The 26,311-nt window shown below is 43.0% G+C and overlaps 1 protein-coding gene across 1 annotated transcript in view; it reads left to right on the forward strand.

The window, feature by feature from the left end:
• nudt5 (nudix (nucleoside diphosphate linked moiety X)-type motif 5) overlaps positions 1–26,311 on the forward strand; it is a 42,427-nt gene that overhangs the window by 6,092 nt on the left and 10,024 nt on the right. Inside the window, exons 3-6 of the mRNA XM_043714159.2 lie at positions 8,051–8,249; positions 8,593–8,660; positions 11,312–11,364; positions 20,391–20,498. Of these exons, the coding sequence (XP_043570094.1) occupies positions 8,205–8,249; positions 8,593–8,660; positions 11,312–11,364; positions 20,391–20,498 (274 nt within the window). The 5' untranslated portion in view covers positions 8,051–8,204. The remainder of the gene's footprint in view (positions 1–8,050; positions 8,250–8,592; positions 8,661–11,311; positions 11,365–20,390; positions 20,499–26,311) is intronic.

The following is a 26,311-nucleotide window of genomic DNA, read 5'->3' on the forward strand; positions in this document are numbered from 1 at the left end:
TTGCTGAAATAAATAGGATGTGGAAATATGTGCAGGTTTCTCCTACAGAATGTGGGAGGTAAGGGTCAGCACCAGTGTCCCTGCTGACTGCATCTGCAGGAAGTGCACCCAACTTCAGCTCCTCAAAGCATGCTATGGAATTGGAGCTGGAGTTGGACAAACTTCAGGTCATTCGGGAGGCAGTGGGGATTATTGAGGCGCGTTACAGGGAGGTAGTCATACCTCGGGGTTAAAAAAAGAAGGTAGATGGGTTACCATGAGGGAACAGAAAGGGAACCAGCAGGCAGTGCAGGGATCCCCTGTGGCTGTTCCCCTCAACAACAAGTGTACCATTTTGGATACCGTTGGGGGGAATGACTTACCAGGGGTAGGCCATGGGGTACAGGTCTTTGGCACGGAATCTGTCCCTGTTGCTCAGAAGGGAAGGGGGAAGAGGAGCAGAGCATTAGTCATTGGGGACTCCATTGTTCAGGGGACAGACAGGAGGTTCTGTGGGAATGAGAGAGACTCATGGTTGGTGTGTTGCCTCCCAGGTGCCAGGGTTCGTGATGTGTCTGATCATGTTTTCAGGATCCTTGTGGGGGAGAGGGAGCAGCTCCAAGTCGTGGTCCACATAGGCACCAACAACATAGGTAGGAAGAGAGATGAGGATTTAAGGCAGAAATTCAGAGAGGGTAAGGTCGAAGCTAAGAGCTAGAACAAACAGAGTTGTTCTCTCTTTGTTACCCGTGCCACATGCTAGTGAGATGAGGAATAGAGAGAGAGAGGATTTGAACACGTGGCTACAGGGATGATGCAGGATGGAGGGTTTTGGATACCTGGATAATTGGGGCTCATTCTGGAGTAGATGGGACCTCTATAAACAGGATGGTCTTCACCTGAACCAGAGGGATACCAATATCCTGGTGGAGGGGGGGGAATTTGCTCATGCTCTTTGGGTGGGTTTAAAACTAATTCAGCAGGGAGATAGGAACCTGAATTGCAGTTCGAGTATACAGGAGGTTGAGAGTAGGGAGGTCCGAAATAAGGTTTCAGGGTCGCAAGAGGGCACCGGCAGGCAAAAGATTAGTTTGAAGTTTGTCCATTCCCAGGAGCATCTGGAATAAGGTGGGTGAAATTGCAGCATGGGTCATTACCTGGGATTTTCGATGTTATGGCCATTTCAGAGACCTGGATAGAGCAGGGACAGGAATGGTTATTGCATGTTCCAGTACTTAAATATTTCAGTAAGAACAAAGAAGATGGTAAAAGAGGTGGAGGTGTGGCATTGTTAGTCAAGGACAATATTGCGGCTGCAGAAAGGATGTTTGAGGACTCGTCAACTGAAGTAGTATGGGCTGACTTTAGAAACAGGAAAGGAGAGGTTATCCTGTTGGGAATTTTCTACAGACCTCCGAATAGTTCCAGAGATGTAGAGGATAGGATAGGATAGGATAGCAAAGATGATCCTCTAGCAAAGATGATCCTCGGTAGGAGCAAGAGTGACAGGTTAGTTGTTATGGGGGACTTGAACTTCCCAAATATTGACTGGGAATACTATAGTTCAAGTACTTTAGTCCATTGTATGCAGGAGGGTTTCCTGACAGTATGTGGACAAGCCAACAAGGGGCGAGGCTACATTAGATTTGGTACAGGGTAATGAACACAGCCAGATGTTAGATTTGGAGGTAGGTGAGCACTTTGGTGATAGTGACCACAATTCAGTTATGTTTACAATAGCAATGGGCAGGGATTGGTATACACCAGAAGGCAAGAGCTATAGCTGGGGGAAAGGCAATTACAATGCGATAAGACAAGATTTAGGATGCATAGGATGGGGAAGGAAACTGCACGGGTTGGGCACAATAGAAATGTGGAGTTTATTCAAGGAACGTTTACTGTGTGTCCTTGATAAGTATGTTGAATTGAATTGAATTTATTGTCACATGTACCGAGGCACAGTGAAAAGCTTTGTCTTGCGAGCAATACAGGCAGATGACAGAGTTAAGTAGCATAGATAGTAAATAATAGGTAAACAGCGGCAAAACAAAAACACAGGTATAGGCGAATGTTAAGAGTTTGTGAGTCCATTCAGTATTCTGACAACAATAGGGTAGAAACTGTTACGAAACCAACTGGTGCGTATGTTCAGGCTTCTGTACCTTCTTCCCGATGGTAGAGGTTGTAGAAAAACATTATCAGGGTGGGATGGATCTTTGAAAATGCTGGCAGCCTTTCCTTGACAGCGGGCCTGGTAGATGGATTCTATCGATGCGAGTTTGGCCTTTGTGATTGTCCGGGCCAAGTTCACCACTCTCTGTAACCGTCTCCAATCTTGAATGGTACAGTTGCCATACCTGATAGTGATACATCCAGACAGAATGCACTCGATGGCGTACCTATAAAAGTTGGCAAGCATATTTGCCGGCATGCCAAATTTTCTCAGCTGCCTGAAAAAAGAAGATGTTGTTGGGCTTTGTAACTAGTGTATCCACGTGAAGAGTCCAGGAAAGCTTGTTGTGGATGACCACTCTCAGGAACTTGACACTCTCCATTCATTCCACCTCTGTGCTGTTAATGTGTCGGAGGGCATGACTAGCATCACGCCGAACGTCAAAAATGAGTTCCTTGGTTTTGCTGGCATTATGAGCTAGGTTGTTCTCAGTGCACCATTTTTCCAGGTCTTCCACCTCCCATCTGTAGTCTGTTTCATTGCCATCTGAGATTCGACCGACTATGGTGATGTCATCAGCGAACTTGTAAATGGCATTAGTCTGGTATTTGGCGACACAGTGATGGGTATGCAACGAGTACAGTAGGGGGCTGAGACGCACCCTTAGGGGGCTCTAGTATTGAGTGTTAGTGAGGATGCAATATTGTCCCCAGTTTTCACTGGTTGTGGCCTGTGGGTCAGAAACTGAGGATCCAGTTGCAGAGAGTACCTGTCAGACAGGGAGGATGTTGTCGAGCGCAGGAGTCGTGGTTTACTAAGGAAGTTGAATCTCTTGTCAAAAGTAAGAAGTCTTATGTTAGGATGAGATGTGAATGCTCAATTAGGGTGATTGAGAGTTATAAGGTAGCCAGGAAAGACCTAAAGAGAGAGCTAAGATGAGTGAGGAGGGGACATGAAAAGTTGTTGGCAGATATGATAAGGGAAAACTCTAAAGTTTTCTATAGGTATATAAGGGGAAAAAGAATGATTAGAGTAGGGTTAGGGCCAATCGAGGACAGTAGTGGGAAGATGTGCCTGGAGTCAGAGGAGATAGGGGAAGCACTAAATGAATATTTTTCATCAGTATCCACACTGGGAAAAAGACAATGTTGTCAAGGAGAATACTGAGACACAGGCTACTAGACTAGATGGGATCGAGGTTCACAAGAAGAAGGTGTTAGAAATTCTGATTTGGAGATACTGGTGTTGGACTGGGGTGTACAAAGTTAAAAATCATACAACACCAGGTTATAGTCCAACAGGTTTATTTGGAAGCACTAGCTTTCGTAGCGCTGCTCCTTCATCAGGTGGTTGTGGAGTATAAGATTGTAAGGCACAGAATTTAGAGCAAAAGTTTACAATGTGATTTAACTGAAATTACACATTGAAAAAGACCTGGATTGTTTGTTAAGTCTCTCATCTTTGAGAATGAACATGCTGGTTTCAGTTCTTTTGTATGTAAATTGCAGAACAGTTTTTAAAAGTTACATTCTGAAGTTAACTTTAACAATCGGTGTCATGTCGGCCCAGATAGTATATTGAAGGTGCGAGTTGTTCTGTGTGAGACTGTCTCTGCCACAATGGTCAGACTGATTCTAATCTAAAAACCTTAACTGGGACCTTGAGTTCATGTCACACTACATGTGACCCCATTGCACTATACGCACACACAGACACACACACACTCACACAGACCCTCTCTCATAAGCTCACACATACACTCACACATGAACCCTCTCACAGACTTCTACCCTTTTACACTCACACATACACATACTCTCTGTCAGACACTTATACCCCTCCACACACACCCACCCACATGCACACATACACATATAGGTTTGTGGGGTGAATTTGTACTTGCAGAATTACATTTTATTTGCTCAAAATCTGCATGAATCCATATAAGATTCTGTAAGTCTGTTTTTTTAGATTCGAATCAGTCTGACCATTGTGGCACAGACAGCCTCACACAGGGCAGCTCACACCTTCAATACATTATCTGGGCTGACATGACACCAATTTTTTTTTTAGATTACATTACAGTGTGGAAACAGGCCCTTCGGCCCAACAAGTCCACACCAACCCGCCGAAGCGCAACCCACCCATACCCCTACATTTACCCCTTACCTAACACTACGGGCAATTTAGTATAGCCAATTCACCTGACCTGCACATCTTTGGACTGAGAGGAAACCGGAGCACCCGGAGGAAACCCAATGTTAAAGTTTACTTGAGAATGTAACTTTTTAAAAAAGATTGCGATCTACATACGAAACAACTGAAACTAATAGGTTCATTCTAAAAGACGAGAGACTTAACAAACAATCCAGGTCTTTTTCAATATAATATTTCAGTTACATCACACTGTAAACTTTTGCTATAAATTCTGTGTCTTACAATCTTATACTCCACAACCACCTGATGAAGGAGCAGCGCTCCTAAAGCTAATGCTTACAGATAAACCTATTGGACTATAACCTGGTGTGGTGTGGTTTTTAACTTTGTACACCCCAGTCCGGCGTCGGCTCCTCCAAATCCATTCAAGGATTGTGAATCCAGTGTCATTCAGGCAATAAACTGGATAATGGATCTTCGGGTGACCCATCCTCCAAGGCAGACTTCGGGACAGGCAGCAACGCAAAGTGGCCGAGCAGGGACTGATAGCCAAGTTCGGTACCTGTGGAAGTGGCCTCAACCTGGACCTTGGGTTCATGTCACATTATAGGTGACCCCACTGCCCTATACACGCATACTGACAGATGGACGCGTATACACACACACACACACCTAGGGGCACACACACTCCGGCAGACCCTCTCTATTACACTCACACATATACTCCCACACACATCCTGTCATAGATTTATACCCCTCAACACTCTCACAGACACTCATAACCACGCCCCCCTCCCCCCAACGTGCACACACAAGTTTGTGGGTGAATTTGTACATGCAGAATTACATTTTACATTCCTCAAAAACTGCATGAATCCATGTAAGATTCTGTATGTCTGTTTTTTAGACGAGAATCAGTCTGACCATTGTGGCACAGACAGTTTCATACGGGCAGCTCACAACTCAAATACATTATCTGGGCCGACATGACACCAATTGTTAAAGTTCAACTGAGAATGTAACTTTTAGAAAAAGTTCTACGATTTACATATGAAAGAACTGAAACCAATATGTTCATTCTAAAAGATGAGAGACTGAACAAACAATCCAGGTCTTTTTCAATATATAATTTCAGTTACATCACACTGTAAACTTTTGCTATAAATTCTGTGTCTAACGATTTTATACTCCACAACCACCTGATGAAGGAGCAGCGCTCCAAAAGCTAGTACTTTCAAATAAACCTGTTGGACTATAACCTGGTATTGCGTGATTTTTAACTTAGAAATTCTGGTAAGTGTGCAAATAGATAAAGCCCCCGGGCTGGATGGGATTTATCCTAGGATTCTCTGGGAAGCCAGGGAGGAGATTGCCAAACCTTTGGCTTTGATCTTTATACTGTCATTGTCTGCAGGAATACCAGAAGACTGAGGGACTGCAAATGTTCCCTTGTTCAAGAAGGGGAGTATAGACAACCCTGGTAATTATAGACCTGTGAGCTTTACTTTGGTTGTGGGCAAATTGTTGGGAAAGGTTATAGGAGGTAGGATTTATAATCATCTAGAGAGGAATAAGTTGATTAGGGATGGTCAACACGGTTTTGTGAAGGGTAGGTCATGCCTCACAAACCTTATTGAGTTCTTTGAGAAGGTGACCAAACAAGTGGATGAGAGTAAAGCCGTTGATGTAGCCTCTATGGGTTTCAGTAAGGTGTTTGATAAGGTTCTCCATAGTAGGCTATTGCACAAAATACAGTGGCATGGGATTGAGGGTGATTTAGTGGTTTGGATCAGAAATTGGCTAGCTGAAAGAAGACAGAGGGTGGTGGTTAATGGGAAATGTTCATCCTGGAGCTCAGTTACTTGAGGTCTATCACAAGGATCTATTTTGGGTCCACTGCTGTTTGTCATTTTTATAAACGAGGGTGTGGGTGTGGAATGATTGGTTAATAAATTTGCGGACAACACTAAAATTGGTACAATTGTGGATAGTACCGAAGGATGTTGCAGGTTACAGAGAGACAGAGATAAGCTGTAGAGATGGGCTGAGAGGTGGCAAATGGAGTTTAATGCAGAAAAGTGTGAGGTGATTCACTTTGGAAGGAGTAATGGGCAAATGGTAAGATTCTTGGTAGTGTAGATGAGCAGAGAGATCTTGGTGTCCATGTACATAGATCCCTCAAACTTGCCACCCAGGTTGATAGGGCTGTTAAGAAGGCATACAGTGTGTTAGCTTTTATTAGTACAGGGATTGAGTTTCGGAATCATGAGGTCATGCTGCAGCTGTACAAAACTCTGGTGCGGCCACATTTGGAGTATTGCATACAGTTCTGGTCATCACATTATAGGAAGGATGTGGAAGCTCTGGAAAGGGTTCAGAGGAGATTTACTAGGATATTGCCTGGTATGGAGGGAAGGCCTTACGAGGAAAGGTTCAGGCTGTTTTCATTAGAGAGAAGAAGGTTGAGAGGTGACTTAATTGAGACATATAAGATAATCAGAGGGTTAGATCAGGTTGACAGTGAGATGGATGGCAATAGATAGCATAGCTTCAAATTGAGGGGTGATAGATACAGGACAAATGTCAGGGGTAGTTTCTTTGCTCAGAGTAGTAGGGGCGTGGAATGGCTTGGCTGCAACAGTAGTAGACTCGCCAACTTTAAAGGCATATGGACAAGAATGGAAAAGTGTAGGTTAGATGGGCTTCAGATTGGTTTCACAGGGCAGCACAACATTGAGGGCCAAAGGGCCTGCACTGCGCTGTAATGTTCCATGTATTTATTGCCCAGAGAGCAGTTAAGAATCAACCACATTGCTGTGGGTCTGGAGTCACGTAGGCCAGACCAGGTAAGGATGGCAGTTTCCTTCCCTAAAGGAATTTCGTGAACCCGACAATCAGCAATGGATTCATGGTCATCATCAGACTCTTAATTCCAGATTTTTATTGAATTCAAATTCCATGTTCCAAACTTAACTATCAACTTGAAGATCTATCAGCAAACATGGAACCAAATAATACAGCATTGAATTCAAATGTGCTACGGCGGGATTCAAACCCAGGTCCCCAGAACATTACCTGGGTCTTTGGAATGGCTGTCCAGTGATAATACCATGAGGCCATCACCTCCCCTAATTTCTTTACCTGAGACTTCAGATCAGTGTAATGAGCTAATCAACCACATGAAGCATTGCAGATAAACCCAACCTCTCAAAATAACAGCTAAAATAATAGGTTAAATCATATGAGAGGAATTTAAATAGTCAATTTCACTTACTAAACTAATCTTTATACCTTATTGTAAAAAAAAGGGTCCAGAACATGAATCGTATTTTAATGATAAATAATTATTTTGTCCTTTTGTTGCAAGCATGACTAACTCTAACAATTATTATTTAAGTTTACTTGAAGTTTCTGCAGCACCTTGGATGAGTCTGTCTGTTTTCTTTTGGGGCTTGACGGTGATTTATCAATTGCCAATGCACTTTCCTGTTATTTTTAGGGCAAATTTAAGGTTCTTTATATCTGTAGCCAGTCCCATATGATTCATGTACCTGGATGGATTTATGCTGATGCCTTTAATAAGTCTACAGCTTAGACTTGTTTTCTGAGCTGCAGAAGGCTTAGAGCCAAGAGTAGAGACAATGGTAAAAGAGATATTAGTCTTTATTTTCTGTGGCAATTGAGTTATTTTATGCTGGTGATGTTTTAGCAAACATTAAGCTTAAACAAATCTTCCTTCAGTTTGCTTTGTAGATTGAGAAACTTTGAGAGCACAGAGTGACCTGGCTAGAATCCATAAACAGAGCATTGTTATTCCTGAGTCCAAAGGTCCATTTGATTTGCTTCCACTGTGCAAAGCAAAGTTAACTATCAACTCCAGGGACCATCAGCAAACATGGAACCAAATAATACAGCTAACCAATCAATCGTCAAAGAAGAGGTAACATGTTCAAATTGCTCTATAGTTTTGATCTCATACATGCTGATCAACCACAAAGCCTGCACACTCTGCAAAATGACTTTCACTTCAGCTAGTATTTGTGGTTATGTGTTTCCAGCCTGAGTACTCTATTTTTCCCTCCATCTCTCCCAATATCCCTCAACCCTATCCTAAATTACTTAATTGAGTGACACTGAGGGCAATTATAGCTGTCCTGCTGCAGTGCAATTATCCCCTTAGATCAGGGATCAGCCTGGGATCTTCCTGATCTATTCTTGTGGGTCAAAGTCAGTAAAACTGAGTTCATTCTGCTCTGTTGAACATGATATTAATTCATTTCTAGGTACTGGCAAAAGGCAAATGGGCTCAACTTTTACAGACAACCTACATAGATCCTACTGGCAAAACCAGGTATGGTGGGGAAAAGTATTTCATTTTTTTGAGCTATCTGCCACAACTTGATAAAGATTTATTCATCCTACAAGATCTGGAATTTCAGGATTTAAAATCATTGTGGCTGAGAAGGAAATGTAGCCGGATTCTGTAGTTACTGCTTGTTGGAATCTCTATTAGCCAGCAAATAGTTCATAACTTATGGGCAATAGCCCTGAACTCCTCCTTCCACATTACTCTTGACAACAGGTAAGTAATCTGGAAGATCAATGTGTCATGACTAATTGTATTTGCTGGGGCCTTAGCTATTTATATTTTGTGTTAATGATATGCATGAAGGGACATACCATATCGTGGCCATATTTGTTGAGGATACAACGATGGGTAGAAAAGCAAGTAATGAGGAGAATAGAAAGAATTTATCATAGATCGGTTAAGCGAGAACATTGACAGATAGAGCATAATGTGGAAAAATGTGAAGTCATCCACTCTGCCAGGAAGAATAGAAAAGCAGGTATTGTTTAATTGAAGGGAGACTGCAGAATACTACAGTACAGATGGATCTATGTGTCCTTGTACACTGGCACAACAAATACTTACAGGAGAAAGTGAGGTCTGCAGATGCTGGAGATCAGAGCTGGAAATGTGTTGCTGGAAAAGCGCAGCAGGTCAGGCAGCATCCAGGGAACAGGAGAATCGACGTTTCGGGCATAAGCCCTTCTTCAGGAATGGGGAAAGTTTGTCCAGCAGGCTAAGATAAAAGATAGGGAGGAGGGACTTGGGGGGAGGGGCGTCAGAAATGTGATAGGTGGAAAGAGGTCAAGGTGAGGGTGATAGGTCAGACTGGGGTGGGGGCGGAGAGGTCGGGAAGAAGATTGCAGGTTAGAAAGGCGGTGCTGAATTCGATGGATTTGACTGAGACAGGGTGGGGGGAGGGGAAATGAGGAAACTGGTGAAATCCGAGTTCATCCCTTGTGGTTGGAGGGTTCCTAGGCGGAAGATGAAGCGTTCTTCCTCCAACCGTCGTTTTGTTGTGGTCTGACGATGGAGGAGTCCAAAGACCTGCATATCCTTGGTGGAGTGGGAGGGGGAATTGAAATGTTGAGCTACAGGGTGGTTGGGTTGGTTGGTCCGGGTGTCCCAGAGGTGTTCTCTGAAACGCTCCGCAAGTAGCCGGCCTGTCTCCCCAATATAGAGGAGGCCACATCGGGTGCAGAGGATGCAATAAGAGGACCCCACCACCAAGGATATATTTCCCTCACCTCCCCTATCAGCATTTCGTAACTCCCTCGTAACTCCGTAACTCCCTCGTCAGATCCACACCCCCCACCAACCCAACCTCCACTCGCGGCACCTTCCCCTGCAACCGCAGGAGGTGCAAGACTTGCGCCCACACCTCCCCCCTCACCTTCCTCCAAGGCCCCAAAGGAAACTTCCATATCCGCCACAGATTCATCTGCACCTCCACACACATCATCTATTGCATCCTCTGCACCCGATGTGGCCTCCTCTATACTGGGGAGACAGGCCGGCTACTTGCGGAGCATTTCAGAGAACACTCTGGGACACCCGGACCAACCAACCCAACCACCCTGTAGCTCAACATTTCAATTCCCCCTCCCACTCCACCAAGGATATGCAGGTCTTTGGACTCCTCCATCATCAGACCACAACAAAACGACGGTTGGAGGAAGAAGGGCTTATGCCCGAAACGTCGATTCTCCTGTTCCCTGGATGCTGCCTGACCTGCTGCACTTTTCCAGCAACACATTTCCAACAACAAATACTTTGGAAGGCAAATGGAATGTTGATCTTTATTGCAAAGGGAACTGGAGTATAAAAGGGAAATTTTGTTATAGCTGTACAGGTGAGACCACACCTGGAGTACAGTGCATACTTGGACTTTCTTCCTTGATATTTGGATGTGTATGTATTGGAAGCAGTTCAGAGAAGATTGACTAGGCTGATGCCTGGATTGCCTTCCTCAGAAGCAGTGAGCCTGTACTCACTGGAGTCGAGAAGAATGAGAGGTGATCTTAATGAAATATATAAAATGCTGAGTGTGCTTCGCAGAGTGAATGTTGGGGGTTTCTGTTTTAAAATAGAAATGATGAGGATTTTCTGTTCTCAAAGGGTCATTGGTCTTTGGAATTTTTTCCACTGTCATTGGATGTATCTGTGGCTGAGTTTGGCAGAGTTGGGGTTTTGTGGACCAGGCAGGCAAGGGTTAAAGGGCTGAATAATCACCTGCTCCTATTTCCCATGCTTTTCTGCGTGAATATAATTCTTGGATCGATTCTTGAATGTTTCTCTTTATTTCCTATGTGTTGCTTATTCTAGTGCTACAACTAACAACTCACTTTTCCTCTGTTGCTGGCTTTGTACATCTCTTCTTCATCCCATCACCTGGTGACTGTGCCTTCATCCCCCTAATGATTTGCTCTGGAGTTCCCTCAGTAAATTCTTCTGTCTCCTCCTTGCTGTTTTGTTCAAAGGTTTTCTTAAAGCCAACTCTTTGACCAAATTTATGGTTGTGTCTCTTGGTTTAGCTTCTATAATTGCCTACTTACACGTCAGTGAAGCTCACTGACGCATTTTTATAAATTAAAAACATTAAAGTAATGACAAATCTAAATATTGTTTTATTTGCATTATTTTTGTTAAAATAGGGTTTGGGAAACAGTGAAACGAACAACCAGGAAACCAAGCAGTAAATCTGATGGTGAGTGAACGATTAGAATTCTCATAGTTTATTACCCATGTCTGTTTTCTGTTCTGTGGCTGGATTCCCTGCGAGAACATCAGTTGGTCTCAGATGTAAGTGCAGTGTACAGTAATCATTTTAACTTGAATATTTGCAGATACAGAAACCTTAAGCCAAATGTGATTCATTTTGTCATTCACTTTGAGACAGTGCTGCATTGCATGTTTACACGAGATTGTAGATGCATTTGCCCTATAAAATACCAATGTTACCAAATGGCAGATGACCACTGGTCACCTGCACATGTGCAGATGGTGTAATGACATCTCACTACTATGACAGAACGTACAAGCTATCCCCTGGCTGCCCTTTCACCTAGTGGTCGCATTCACAATAAACATAGCCAGAAAATAACAATTACAATTGTATTGTCTCTAAAGTTGCTACAACCAGAAAAAGTATTATGCATCAAATGTTTCCATGGAAAATTTGACAGAATGACCCTGTAACACTCTACTTAATATATTGGACTCTTTTATTTATTGATGTCTAGTCAGTAAACGGCTAATTACTAATTGGCTAGAAATCAGTTGTGTGTGCAGTAAGTATTCCATTAAAACCACAATCATGGCTGCACTAGAGTGTGACATGATACCTCCCTTAGCAGTCTTCTACCAATTAGCGTGTAAAGTTGGGCTTAGAGTTCTCATCTTCCCTAGCCTAAACTATGATCAGTTCAAACATCTGGGAATGAAAAGACAGGCAGCACTCATAATAGATCCTCAATCACCCTTTCAAAATTTCAATTCTGATTTCTGACTCTTTGCAGTTGTGCCACATCACCCACTCATTAATACAATCTGAGTTGGTCACCTGAAATCATCTCATCTCAATAAGAACCCTTTTATTTTGACCAAATGGAGAATTTCTGGATTAGCCTTGTCCTTTTGAGTTGAAGGAGCATTACATAGAGGTGCAATTGGAACAAAGAAGTAATTTATTTTTATTCATTTGTGAGGTGTGGGTGTTGCTGGCTGGTCTAGCATTTATGGCCCATCCCAAATGGTGACCTGCCTTCTTGAACCACTACAGTCCATGGAGAGGGAGGGTTAAGTCCGCCCATTTAATAATCAACAACCCTGGCTACATTACTCAATAAATCATTGTTGGCCACTACATCAACATGAAGGGTTTCTACTTCCATGGTTGACCATTTAAACTTTTATTTGATGAGACTGACTATATCCTAAAGGTATTGAGAACAGTAACAGGTGTTGCTGTATCTATCCACACTCTTTGAGGAGAAAGTGAGGTCTGCAGATGCTGGAGATCAGAGATGGAAATGTGTTGCTGGAAAAGCGCAGCAGGTCAGGCAGCATCTAGGGAACAGTAGAATCGACGTTTCGGGCATTAGCCCTTCTTCAGGAATGGGCTGAAGAAGGGCTAATGCCCGAAACGTCGATTCTACTGTTCCCTAGATGCTGCCTGACCTGCTGCGCTTTTCCAGCAACACATTTCCATCTCTATCCATACTCTTGCCTTGTTCCCATGTTCAGGCTGTAGTTTGAAGCTGATCCCAGATGAAAACTTAGTTGCTGACACCTTTCACTCTTTTGTTTAAAATAAATGCCAGTCTGGCCTTTACTGCAAGGGGATTAGAGTATATGACTCAAGAAGTCTTGCTACGGGGGATCTAAGATGGCGGCGATCTGAGAAGATCCCACAGCAGAGTTTCGCATCGCAGCAGGAGCAGGACGGTCCTTTAACCCAGCCAACCCAGGTCATCAGGATTTCTTGGGGCGTTGGAAAGATTGTGGAGCCCCAAGAAACATTTAAAAATTGACTTACCTGTATTTTCAGCTGTCCAGAAATGCCTAAAAAGGGAGGAGTAGCATTCGAGGCCAGGCCTGCAGCTCAGTCTGCAGCAGCCTCGGAGCCGATTACTCTCCAGGACCTGGTGAACCAGCTCTCGAAATCTTGCGAGATGCTGGGGAAACAGATTGAAGAGAAGCTGGCTCCAGTCTCTCTCATGCTGCAGAAGCATGAGTAGCAGCTGGGAGACCTGGAGAAGAGGACGGATGAGGTGGAGCACAGAGTTACAGTGGTGGAAGCTGATGCCAGTTCATTCAAGGATGATATCCAAGCCCTGAAGATGCAGGTTCGTAATTTGCATGACCCAAGTGGATGATCTTGAAAACAGGCAGGAGAAAAAACATTCGGAGCATCGGTCTGCCTGAGGGTAAGGAAGGTGAGCAGCCTGCAGAATTTGTTGAAGATTGGCTTCCGAAATTCCTTGACTTGGAGACTGGCATGAGAAGATTGAAGATAGAGAGGGCTCACCGGGTCGCAGCGCGGAGGTCGGGTCTGGGTCAACGCCCTCGTCCTCTCTTGGTGCGGTTCCATCATTACCGGGATAAGGAGAGTGTCATGGAGGCTTCAGACTCCAGGGGAAGGATCCAAAGGCCCTAATTTACGAGGGGTCTGAGATCATGTTTTTTCAGGACTTTTCAGCTGCAGTGATCCAGAAACGAAAATCGTATGATGGTGTCAAGAGAAGACTGAAGGAACACAGTCTTAGTAGCCACACACGCAGACAACAAGCAACATGAATTCGACTGGGACAACACTACTATCATAGGGCAAGCCAGACAGAGAACAGCCAGGGAATTCCTAGAGGCATGGCATTCATCCACAAACTCCATCAACAAACACATCGACCTGAACCCAATATACCAACCACTACAGCGGACAGCTGAAACTGACTACCGGAAGCGGCAGGGACAGACCACTATAAACACCGGAGGAAACATCAAAGAAGCGCTTCGCAGGAGGCTCCCAAGCACTGATGATGTTGCCTAGCCAGGGGACGAAACGTTTGCAACAAAAACTTCCAGCTCGGTGAACAGAACCACAACAACGAGCACCCGAGCTACAAATCTTCGCACAAACTTTGAACTGAAGGAGCTTGGGATTCAGTATTCCCTGAGATATCCAGCAGTGCTTTGGATCACCTTAGATGGATCCATGCATTTCTTTGACACATCAGAGAAGACAAGAGACTTTGTGGACAAACTTACCTAATTTAAACAATTGTAGTATGTATAAATATTGTTGCTTGGGTATGCGTTTATCATTCTGTAAAAGAAATGGAGGATATCCGGTTGGAGCTTTGTTTTTCCCCTTTTTTTCCTCTATTGATGATAATTTGGTTCAAACTATGTTTGGCGGTGGTTAAGATGTACATTTTAAATTTCTAAGTTGGGACATACCAAAGGATGGGTGGGGTTTTTTTTATATATATAAAAGAATGTTTTTTTTATTCAAATTGATATTCTAGGGGGTGTTTATTCTTTTTAGCTTGTGCTTGCGATGCAGCTCTAGCTGGGAGAAGTGAAGGTGGTTGAGATGGCTAGATGTCTATTTATGGGCAGTTCGGGACAGGTAGTTGCCCCCTCCGGGCAGGGGGTGAGTTCCCCTACTCAGCGCTATTGGCGCTTTATATGTGGGTTTGTTTTCTGGTTTTTGTTGTTTTTTATTTTTAATAATTTTGTATGTTTGATAAATGTAGTGGTTTTAGTTTATGTAGTTTTTATATTTGGTGGACCATGCGACACGAAGGCTCAGCAATTTGTGGTTCAGGTTCCTCCTCTCGGAATTTAAATGTAATTGCAGAAGATTATGGCTAATGATTTGATTAAATGGTGTACCTGGAATATCAAGGGAAGTCGCTCACCAATTAAGAGGAAGAAGATACTCTTGAGTCTTAGAAAGGAGAAGGTGGATATTGCTTTGTTACAGGAGATACATTTGGATGACAAGGAGCATCTGAAATTACAGCAAAATGGCTTTGACTGAGTTTATTTTTCATCATGTAACACCAGAAGTAGGGGAGTGGCTATATTGTTAAGGAAAAATCTCTGAATTAAATTGTTGGAATGTGTTAAAGACACATACGGGAGGTTTGTAATTCTTAAAGCCTTGATAAATGGGGAAGAATATGGTATTTTAAATGTTTATTGTCCCCCAGCTCATCCTCTTAAATTCTTGGTAGATGTTTTTTCTAAACTGATAAGTCTCAAGTCTCGGCACATCATTATAGGGGGAGATTTTAACTGCCTCATAGACCCCACAGTAGACAGGTTGCCTAAAGGTCCCTCGATACCCTCTGCACAAACTAAACAGTTATTGGGTTTGTGTGGGGAATTAGGGATGTCTGGAGGTGTCTCCACCCTACAGGTAGGGATTTCACGTTTTTCTCCAATCCGCATAGATGTCACACGAGGATTGATTTTTTTCTGACCCCTGCGGTAACCCTGGATATGGTGGCATCCTGTACGTTTGGTAATATTGCCATCTCTGATCATGCTCCAGTGTACCTCATGGTTAAGATTAAGGATGTTACAGTGGATTCAAGGTACTGGCGAATGGACCCCTTTGTTCTCATGGACAGTAAGTTTGTGGAGTATTTCTCTAGGGAATTTCGGGCATTCCTAGACATCAACATAGGCTTGGTTGATAGCTCATTTGTTCTCTGGGAAACAGACAAAGCTTATGCTAGGGGGTTAGTTATTTCATATTCCGCCAGTAGGAAGCGGCAGAAGGGTGAGCAGCAACGTCTCGTTAAAGGCAGCCGAGAAGGCCTATTTTGACAGACCCTCGTTGGTCAAACTACAGAGGATCACGGCACTGCGGTCTGCACTAAATTCCGTGCTCACGCACACGGCAAAGAAGGAGCTGGCTTTTGCAAAGCAAAGGTTATACGAGCATGGTGACAAGCCAGGCAAATACTTAGCATACCTTGCCAGAAAGAGAAGTGTCCCACAAACCATTACAGCGATTAGGGAAGGGTCTGGGAACCTACCATGTGATTCTAAAAAGATTAATATGGTGTTCCAGAGATTCTATCTAAGTTATATCAGTCTGAGAATTGTGAGGAGGGGCAGGCCAAAATGGAATCCTTTTTTAGAGATCTGAAGCTCCTGGGTGTGACTCCCGAACAACAGTCCTTTCTCAATGCCCCTTTATCAGAGCAAGAAGAGCTGAGAGGCAGCTTCAGAGTGGAAAGACAACCGGTCCTGACAGACTTCCCAGTGAATTCTATAAGGAATTTGTAAGTGTACTGTCAGGCCCGATGCTGAATATGTTTAATGATTCATACACTCATGATTGTCTCCCACCATCTCTGAGAGAGGCCAAAAATTCACTTATCCTTAAAAAAGGGAAGGATCCGGAAGACTGTGCTTTGTACAGGCCCATCTCGCTCTAAAATGTGGACTTTAAGATCCTCTCTAAGGCTCTCGTGTTAAGGCTGGAGACTGTGTTACCCTCTATTATTAAAGATGATCAGACGGGCTTCATAAGGGTCGCAGATCCTCCAATAATGTTAGGAGGCTGCTTAATGTAATTCAAGCATGCCAACAACAGTCAGTACAGGGATTGGTGATTTCTTTAGATGCAGAGAAGGCATTTGACCGAGTTGAGTGGCCGTACCTTTTCTATACTCTAGACCGGTTTGGTCTGGGCGAAGTTTTCATAAGATGGGTAAAGGTTCTCTATAGTGTACCTCTCGCTGCGGTCATTATCAATGGGGTATGATCAAGAATTTTAATATTTCTAGGGGCAGCCGGCAGGGCTGTCCCCTTTCACCTTTACTTTTTATGTTGGTGATTGAACCGTTGGCAGAGGCCATTCGTGGGGATCTCAATATATCAGCTCCAGAAGTGGGGTCAAAATTACATAAGATCTCGCTGTATGCAGACGATGTTCTAATTTTCTTGACAAATCCAGCAGTCTCAGTGCCTTGCCTGATACAATGCATTCACGCGTTTGGTGCTTTTTCAGGGTATAAGATTAATTTTGCTAAATTAGAGGCTATGCCCATGGGTGGTCTTACGAAAGAGTTGGCTCTTGAGAGTGACTACAGATTCTCATTTAGGTGGTCACAGGGGGGTTTTGTGTATTTGGGCATATTCATTACTCCAGTTCTGGATTGGCTGTTCAAAGCCAATTTTACTCAATTATTTGAAAAAATTAAACAAGATCTCCAAAGATGGGAAGCACTTACAGTCTCATGGTTGGGTCGGATAGCGCTTATTAAGATGAATATTCTCCCTCGTTTGCTATACCCTATACGGATGCTCCCCCTGATTTTCAATAAACAAACACTCAGGAGACTGAACAGTTGGTTCAGCTCCTTTATCTGGCACCGTAAATGGCCCCTCATTAGATTAACCAAACTGCAGTTGCCTCACAGATTGGGGGGAGTAGACCTTCCGGACATTAAAAATGACCAATTAAGCTTGCTTTTGACCTACGTGAGTGATTGGGTTTGTGGGGACCCTGTTTCAATATGGCTAGATATTGTAGCCTCCCAGGCAAGGTGCCCCCTTACCAGTTTGCTGTTTTTGGACAAGGTGAGGACAGTTAGGGAATATTGCCATGACCCAATAGTCATCAATACTGTTAAAGCATGGAGGGCAATTCGGCAGAGGGAAGGTAATATTGGCAAAACATCCTTGTTTACACCTTTAGTGGGTATGCCAGGTTTTCAACCGGGTATGATAGATTCAGGATTTACATGTTGGGCAGCTAAGGGTATGTCTTGCATGGGGATTTATTTGACGGAGATATAATAATGTCCTTCGATCAGTTAGTACGGAAGTACGAGTTACCTAATAGACACCTCTTTCGTTTTTTTCATGTTAGGGATTTCATTCAAAAAAAGACCACACTTTTGACTGATCCCTACAAATCTGACCTAGAAAGAGGGGTACTAAGGGCTAAGAGCACACTCTGTCAGTACTTTATATCACCAATTGGGGGGTGCCACCTCAGATGAGTCTGATCGACTCTGCAAGATGTGGGAGAGAGAGCTGGGTGTTGAAGTTTCTTCAGAGGCATGGGAGGATATTTGGGAGAACGCAAGGAAGATATCAATTTGCAATAGGATCCATGCTTTACAGTTGAAGATTCTCCACAGGGTCCACTTAGCCCCAGACCATTTGTCAAAATTTAAACCAGGGGTATCTTCAGCGTGTCCCAAGTGCAAGGTCTGTACGGGTACTCTTACCCATTGTCTTTGGTCTTGTGACAGGCTTCAAACATATTGGAGCGCTGTGGTGGGTGCAATGGAGAGGATTTTAGGTGTAGGGGTGGAGAAGGACCCTATTTCGCTCCTTTTGGGCCTACCCATTGTATTTCCTGCAGACGTGCATAAGGCAAAACTTTTCAATATTCTTATGTTCTGTGCAAGGAAGAATATCTTGCTAGGTTGGATATCCGAAACACCCCCCCCCCTCCGGCCTGTTGGGTTGGCGGAAGATTGTTATGGAGCATATTCCCCTGGATTTTCTCACAAATATGGTACACCACAAAACTGAGAATTTTTACAAGACATGACCTTTTTGAAATACCTGGACACAGACTTATCTGCCACGCTAACGAGGGCTTTTATATAGCTGTAATTATTGTGTTTCATGAGTCCAATATCCAGGGAGGAGGAACTGTGAAGTATATGAGTGTTTTGTTTGGCTGGGCTGAGTTATTACTATTTATTTGTTTGTTAGGTATTTATTTATTTAGTTAAATAGCTAGTTGAGGTTTTTTTTAAATTTTATACTTCTCTATATATGTTTATACATTCATATAGGAGGGTGGATTGGGGAATTTTTTTTATTATTTGGGTTTAGTTTTGTACTATTTTTGTGCTGTTTTGAATTGCATTGTTTTGTATTTGTTGTAATATTTAAAGATCTATTTTTTCTTAATAAACATATATTATTAAAATAAAAGAAGTCTTGCTACAATTGTATGGAGGTTGCTAAGCCCAGATCCTGAGGATTGTGTGCAGTCTTGGTCGTCACATTTTAGGAAGGATGTATTTGCATTGGAAGTGAAGGTTCACCAAATTGAGCCTTGGGATGAGGAAGTGACCTATGATGAGAGCCTGAGTAAATTGGATCTATATTCATTGGTGCGTAGAGAAATCAGAGACAATCTGAGTGAAGCCTTCAGAATACTGAAGATGTTTGACAGGATAGATTCTGTGAGATTGTTTCTGCTGCTGGACGAATCTAAAACTCTGACCAGAGTCTTGGGCAAAGGGGCCAATCATTTTAGTACAGAGATGAGAAATTTCTTTGCTCCTATGGTGTGAATCTTTGGAATTCTCTACCCCAGAGGGTTATGGTCACTTATCCTTGTAAACACTGAAGGCTGGGAGAGATAGAATTTTCAGGAAATTGAGAGATGTGGACAGTGATCAGGAAAGTGAAGTTGAAACCCAAACTCAACTGTGAACGGCAGAGCAAGTTCAATGAGCTGAATGGTCTACATCCACTCCTAGTTCTTATGGAGTGCTGCATGGGCCTTGAAAATAAAAATAATTGTGCGGTCACCAGTCTGTTGTGACTGAGGTAAACCTTTCTTAAAACAGCCTTGCATTCCATTTATGAATAAATGTAATATCTGAAAAGACTATTAATTTGAGAGGGCAGAAGCTTGTAGTTAGCTGAAAGGCACTGAATTGATCATGTATATTAATGCATCTGGCATTGTTCTTACAGCAATATCTGGGGGATAATGTCAGTCTGAGTAAAATTGCCCTGTACTGTCTAGAGTTTAGAAGAGTGAGAGGTGATTTCATGCAACGTCCTGAGAGGGTTTGACAAGGAGGTGCAGAAATGCTGTTTCTGTTGACAGTGGAGAATTGCATGAGGGTTCATGGATGCAGCATGAGAGGGTGATTGTTGTAAGATTGGGATGAAAAATGTCTATGTTCAGACGGTTTTGAGTCTTTGGCATTCTGTACCATAGAGAGCTACAGGTAATCAAATGTTGGTTATATTCAACATCAGGATTGATGGATTCTTGAACTCCAAGGATTTGGGAATCAATCAATATAAAGGGAATTGATGTAGAAGATCAGCCATGATCATATTGGATGGCTTGATGGGCTGAATGGCCTACTCCTGCTCCTTTTGTTATGCTCTTTCAATTTCAGTTTTCAAACTAATAACATGTCTTTGTTTTCTCCGAACCTTTAGGAGTGGCTGTCCTAGCCGTGCTAAAAAAGACTCTGCATTATGACTGTTTGATTATGGTGAAACAGTTCAGGCCACCAATGGGATGCTACTGTCTGGAATTGCCAGCAGGTAATGTAGTACATGTTCGTTTGAACATACTCATCGTTATTTTGATTTAACAACAATGGTTATGAAGAGACTGTGCAGGAATGATACAAAAAGTCTCAAATATCATCATGTCTTTCTGAAATTCCTGTAAATGTTATTACACTTGGGTCATATTGGAGCAAAAGCTATGCTGTTTGGCCCATCTAGTCTGCTCCACCGTTCCATGAGATCACAACTGATCTAATAAAAGTCAATTCCACCTTCCTCCCGCATCCCTATAATACTTGATTCCCTTACTGATTAAAAATCTGTCTATCTCAGTCTTGGATATACAGGTACACAATCCTTTATCCGAAATCTAAAAAAGTTCTGAAGTCCCAAGTTTCTTTTGTGAAGTTGTTTTCTCCATAACCAGGTTGTTTGGCATGCAAACAGCTAACCCAACTCCATACCCACTTGATCCATGTCACTCAGACATGATGTGGCTGCGTGGCCCAGTACTGGCAGGCATCAATTCTGTCTGTGCTTGTAGTATTCACAGGTGCGCCTGCTGTTTGGTAAGTTTTTTTAAATTTCATCGTGAAACTGTCACTTATTCTGAAATCTGAAAAATTCCAAATTCCAAAAACCAGCTGGCCTCGAGGGTTTTGTATAAAGGATTGTGTACCTGTACTTAAGCCTTGACACCCCACTGCAGTAAAGAATACCGCAGATTTACTACCATCTGAGAGAAATTACTCCTCATCTCTGTCTTAAATGGGACCCTTACTTTGAAATTATTCCATCTAGTCCTAGTTTGTCCCACAAAGGGAAACAATTTTTCCATGTCTATCCTGTCAAGTCTCCTAATAATCCTATATGTTTCACTAGGGTCTCCTCTCAATCTTCTACATTCCAATGAATACAGTCCTAACTTAATCACTCATAAGATAACTCCTCAATACCTGGCATTAACCTAATGAGCCTTCTCTGGACTGCCTCCAATTTCTCTTGTACATAATGGGACGAATACTGCGCACTAATCCATTTGCTATTTGGAACAGAAGATTTTCTTTTTCCTACACTTTGTTTCCAAGTTCTGTTGACTCTGTTTCTAGCATGGGTGATGGAAGACTGCCGTGTTGTTCCCAGAGTGCCTGTTGTGGCTCACATGGTTACACTTGGGTTCGAATGCCACCCCGGGAATTGAACACAGTCTGAGTTGTAACTCTAGTGCAGTACTGAGGGTGAACTGCGTTGTAATAAGTGCCATCATTCAGATGAAACATCAAACTGATGTCCTGTTTTGCCTGCTGTAATTTGTATAATACCTCATGGTCTTATTTTGAAGAAGAGAGAGATGTTTACTCCTGGTCCCCCAGCCATTATTTATTCCTGTTGTTGTGGTTCTGTTCCCCGAGCTGGGAATTTGTGTTGCAGACGTGTCGTCCCCTGTCTAGGTGACATCCTCAGTGCTTGGGAGCCCCTGTGAAGCGCTTCTGTGATCTTTCCTCCGGCATTTGTAGTGGTTTGAATCTGCCGCTTCCGGTTTGAATCAAACCACTACAAATGCCGGAGGAAACATCACAGAAGCGCTTCACAGGGGCTCCCAAGCACTGGGGATGTCACGTAGACAGGGGACGAAACATCTGCAACACAAATTCCCAGCTCGGCGAACAGAACCACAACAACGAGCATACGAGCTACAAATCTTCTCACAAACTTTGAATTATTTATCCCTCAATTAATATCGCAAAACAATTATCATCATCACTTTACTACTGGTTAGGCCCTTGGGTGTGTGCACACTGGTTACTATATTTCCTATGTTACAACAATAAGTATTTAATTAGCTGTTATGAGCTATGGGCCATCCTGTGGTGTGAAAGGCAAGTCTTGATAAATGCAAGCTTTTTTTTCTTTCAAAGTTTCTGATGCATGTTCAGGCATAGCTTCAAATTGAGGGGTGATAGATATGGAACAGCTGTCAGAGGTAGTTTCTTTACTCAGAGAGTAGTCGGGACGTGGAACGCACCGTCTGCAACAGTTGTAGACTCGCCAACTTTACGGGCATTTAAATGGTCATTGGATAGGCATATGGACAAGAATGGAATAGGTAGATTAGATGGGCTTTAGATTGGTTCCACAGGATGGCGCAACATCGAGGGCCGAAGGGCCTGTATTGTGCTGGAATGTTTTATGTTCTAACAATGTGTGTAAATTAAGCAGAACTTAATGTTGGAATTTGTCCTAATTTAGCACTAAAGAGCATCATTGCTTGGAGAGCGGGCACAAATACAATGAATTGCTTTTTCTATATCAGAATCAATGATTCTAAAAGCTATGGGATTCCTTGAATGGGAAGTGTAAAAATGATGTACTAATAAAGCAACTGGACCCAGTGGTATTTTACCTATCCCTTATTGTAAATGAGGTGCGAGTTGGAGACTGGAACAGAGTGAAGGTTGTTTCACTCCGTATCTGATTGCTGTCTGACCTACAAGTGTCTGAAGTGGGAAAGTATCCTCACCTAAACGCCACTAATATTCCTCACTTTCAATATGTCTTTTTTTAAAAAGATGACATTTTGCAGAGCTTGACTTAAAAAAAAAAATTGAGCTAGGAACAGGAATAGACCATTTCGTCCCTCGAGCCTATTTTGCCATTTAACAAGATTATGAGTAGACAGGCAGGAGGCTGGAAGAACACAGCAAGCCAGGCAGCATCAGGAGGTGGAGAATCCGATGTTTCGGATGTAACAGATCATGTCTGATCTGACTGTAAGCTCGACTCTACGTTCTTTCCTACCTCCTACAATCTCTCGCCCCCACTTCTTACCGAGAACCGTCAACCTCTGCCTTTAGGATATTCAAAGTATTCTGCCTTTTGAGGAAGAGAGTTGTAACCACTCACAGTCAACCCTGAGAGAAAAAAATGTTACACCTAATTTCTGTCTTAAATGGGTGACCCCTTATTTTCAAATGGTGACCTTGATTCTAGACCCTGGCGGCACGGTGGCTCAGTGGTTAACACTGCTGCCTCACAGCATCAGGGACCCGGTTTGATTCCAGCCTCAGGTGACTATCAATGTGGAGTTTGCACATTCTCCCCGTGTCTGCGTGGGTTTCCTCCAGGTGCTCCGGTTTCCTCCCACAGTCCAAAGATGTGCAGGCCAGGTGAATTGGCCATGCTAAATTGTCCATAGTGTTAGGTGCATTAGTCAGAGGGAAATGGGTCTGGGTGGGTTACTCTTCAGAGGGTTAGTGTGGACTAGTTGGGCCAAAGGGCCTGTTTCTACGCTGTAGGGAATCTAATCTAATCTAACCTAGATTCACCCATGAAAACATGCTTTCAACATCAACTCTATCAATGTCCCCACACCATCCAGGATTTTTTGTTTCACTCAAATCCCCTCTCACTCCTCTAAACTGAAGGGTATACAAACTAAGCCGTCCAACATTTTCTCTTATCTAATAAAATTTCTCCTAATTGCTTCATTGCACTTAAATCTTTCCTTAAATAAGGAGACCAATAGTGTACGTGGTGCTCCAGAAGTGGTTTCACTATGCCCTGTATAACTGAAGCAAAACCTACATTTGTGTTCGATTCCTCTCTAAATAAATGGTAACATTCTATTAGCTTTCCTAATTTTTGCAAGGTTTGTGAAGGTTTGTATCTCAGGTTGAGGTTTAGGGTGTAGGTTTGCTCACTGAGCTGTAGGTTTGATATCCAGATGTTTCATTACCTGGCAAGGTAACATCATCAGTGGCGACCTCCAAGTGAAGCGAAGCTGTTGTCTCCTGCTTTCTATTTATATGTTTGTCCTGGATGGGGTTCCTGGGGTTTGTGGTGATGTCATTTCCTGTTTATTTTCTGAGGGGTTGATAGATGGTATCTAGATCTATGTGTTTGTTTATGGCGTTGTGGTTGGAGTGCCAGGCCTCTAGGAATTCTCTGGCATGTCTTTGCTTAGCCTGTCCCAGGATAGATGTGTTGTCCCAGTCGAATTGGTGGTTATTTTCTTCCGTGTGTAGGGCTACGAGGGAGAGAGGGTCGTGTCTTTTTGTGGCCCTCGTAGCCCTACACACGGATGAAAAAAACCACCAATTCGACTGGGACAACACATCTATCCTGGAACAGGCTAAGCAAAGACATGCCAGAGAATTCCTAGAGGCCTGGCACTCCAACAACAACGCCATAAACAAACACATAGATCTAGATACCATCTATTAACCCCTCAGAAAACGAACAGGAAATGACATCACCACAAACCCCAGGAACCCCATCCAGGACAAACATAAATAGAAAGCTGGAGACAACAGCTTCGTTTTGCTTCACTTGGAGGTCGCCACTGATGATGTTGCCTAGCCAGGTAATGAAATGTCTGGATGTCAAACCTACAGCTCAGCGAGCAAACCTACACCCTAAAAGCTTTCCTAATTACTTGCTGTACCTGCTTTTACAATCCATGCACTTGAACACACAAATCCCGCTGCATTTCAGAACGCTGCAATCTCTCATCTCAACAGGTTTGTGTCATGGTGGCAACTTCACGTTTCCTATATTATACTCCATTTACCAGATCTCTGCTGTCTTGTTTAACCTATTAGTATCCTTCTATAGCCTTGTTATGTCCTCTTTTTCAGCTTGCTTTCCAACCTTGTGGTGCCAGCACAATGACATGTAAATCATTTTTATATGAATTATAAACAGTTGAGATCCCAACACCGATCCCTGGTGTGGAGTACTTTGTTACACATTGCCAGCCAGGAAAAAGCCCATTTGGATCTACTCTGTTTTACGATTGTTCGCAAATCTATCTGTACCAGTACTCCAGTTTCTACAGTGCTATTTGATGTGGCACTTTTTGGAAAACCTTCACTCATTGCACTTTTTTGAAAGGTTGTTGTGTGAGAGAAGGAGCTGTACCATAGATTTTTAAAAAATTATTTAGTATACAACTGGTTCTCTGAGGAAAGTGACTCAAGATGACTCTACAAAAGCTGGAATAATTTCAGTTGAAGCTTGAAAAATACAAATCAATATAAATGGTACATCATATTTGTTTGATGTTTTTGATCAAATACGTAACATTTCATGGTGAGTTGAGAGATTTAAAAACATGATATGGTAGTGTCTACATTGTGCTTACGTAAACCACTGCTTACGTGGTACAAGACCATAGGAAATAGGAACAGGAGTAGGCCGTTCAACTCCTCAAGATTAGAGTGGTGCTGGAAAAGCACAGCAGGTCAGGCAGCATCAGAGGAGCAGGGAATCCTTCCTGATGAAGGGCTCCTGCCCGAAGCATCGATTTTCCTGCTCCTCGGATGCTGCCTGACCTGCTGTGCTTTTCCAGCACCACTCTAACCTTGACTCTGATCTTCAGCATCTGCAATACTCACTTTTGCCTCGTTCAGCTCCTCAAGCCAGCTGTGCCATTCATAGGATCATGACTGATCTGAAATTCCTCACGTCCACTTTCCTGCCTCTTCCCCATAACCCTGGATTCCCGACTGATCAAGAATCTCTAAGCCTTAAATGTACACAAGGATTCTGCCTCTACAGATCTCTGTGGCAAGGAGTTCCAAAGATATTCAATCCTCTGAGGGAAGAAATTTCTCCTCAGCTCAGTCTTAAATTGGCACCACTTTTTATTTCTGAGACTCTCCCATGAGGGGAAACAACCTCTCAGCACTGACGCTGTCAAGCCCCTTAAGAATCCTGTATGTTTCAATGAGATCACCTCTCATTCTTATAAACTTCAGTCAGTACATTCCCAACCTGTTTAGCTTTTGCTCATAAGACAATTCCAGTGAACTGCCGCCAATGAAATGATATATTTCCTTAACTAA

The sequence above is a fragment of the Chiloscyllium plagiosum genome, unplaced genomic scaffold (assembly GCF_037043375.1).
Source record: "Chiloscyllium plagiosum isolate Xiang-an unplaced genomic scaffold, Cpla_swu_hap1 HiC_scaffold_23, whole genome shotgun sequence".
In the NCBI taxonomy this organism is placed as follows: domain Eukaryota; kingdom Metazoa; phylum Chordata; class Chondrichthyes; order Orectolobiformes; family Hemiscylliidae; genus Chiloscyllium; species Chiloscyllium plagiosum.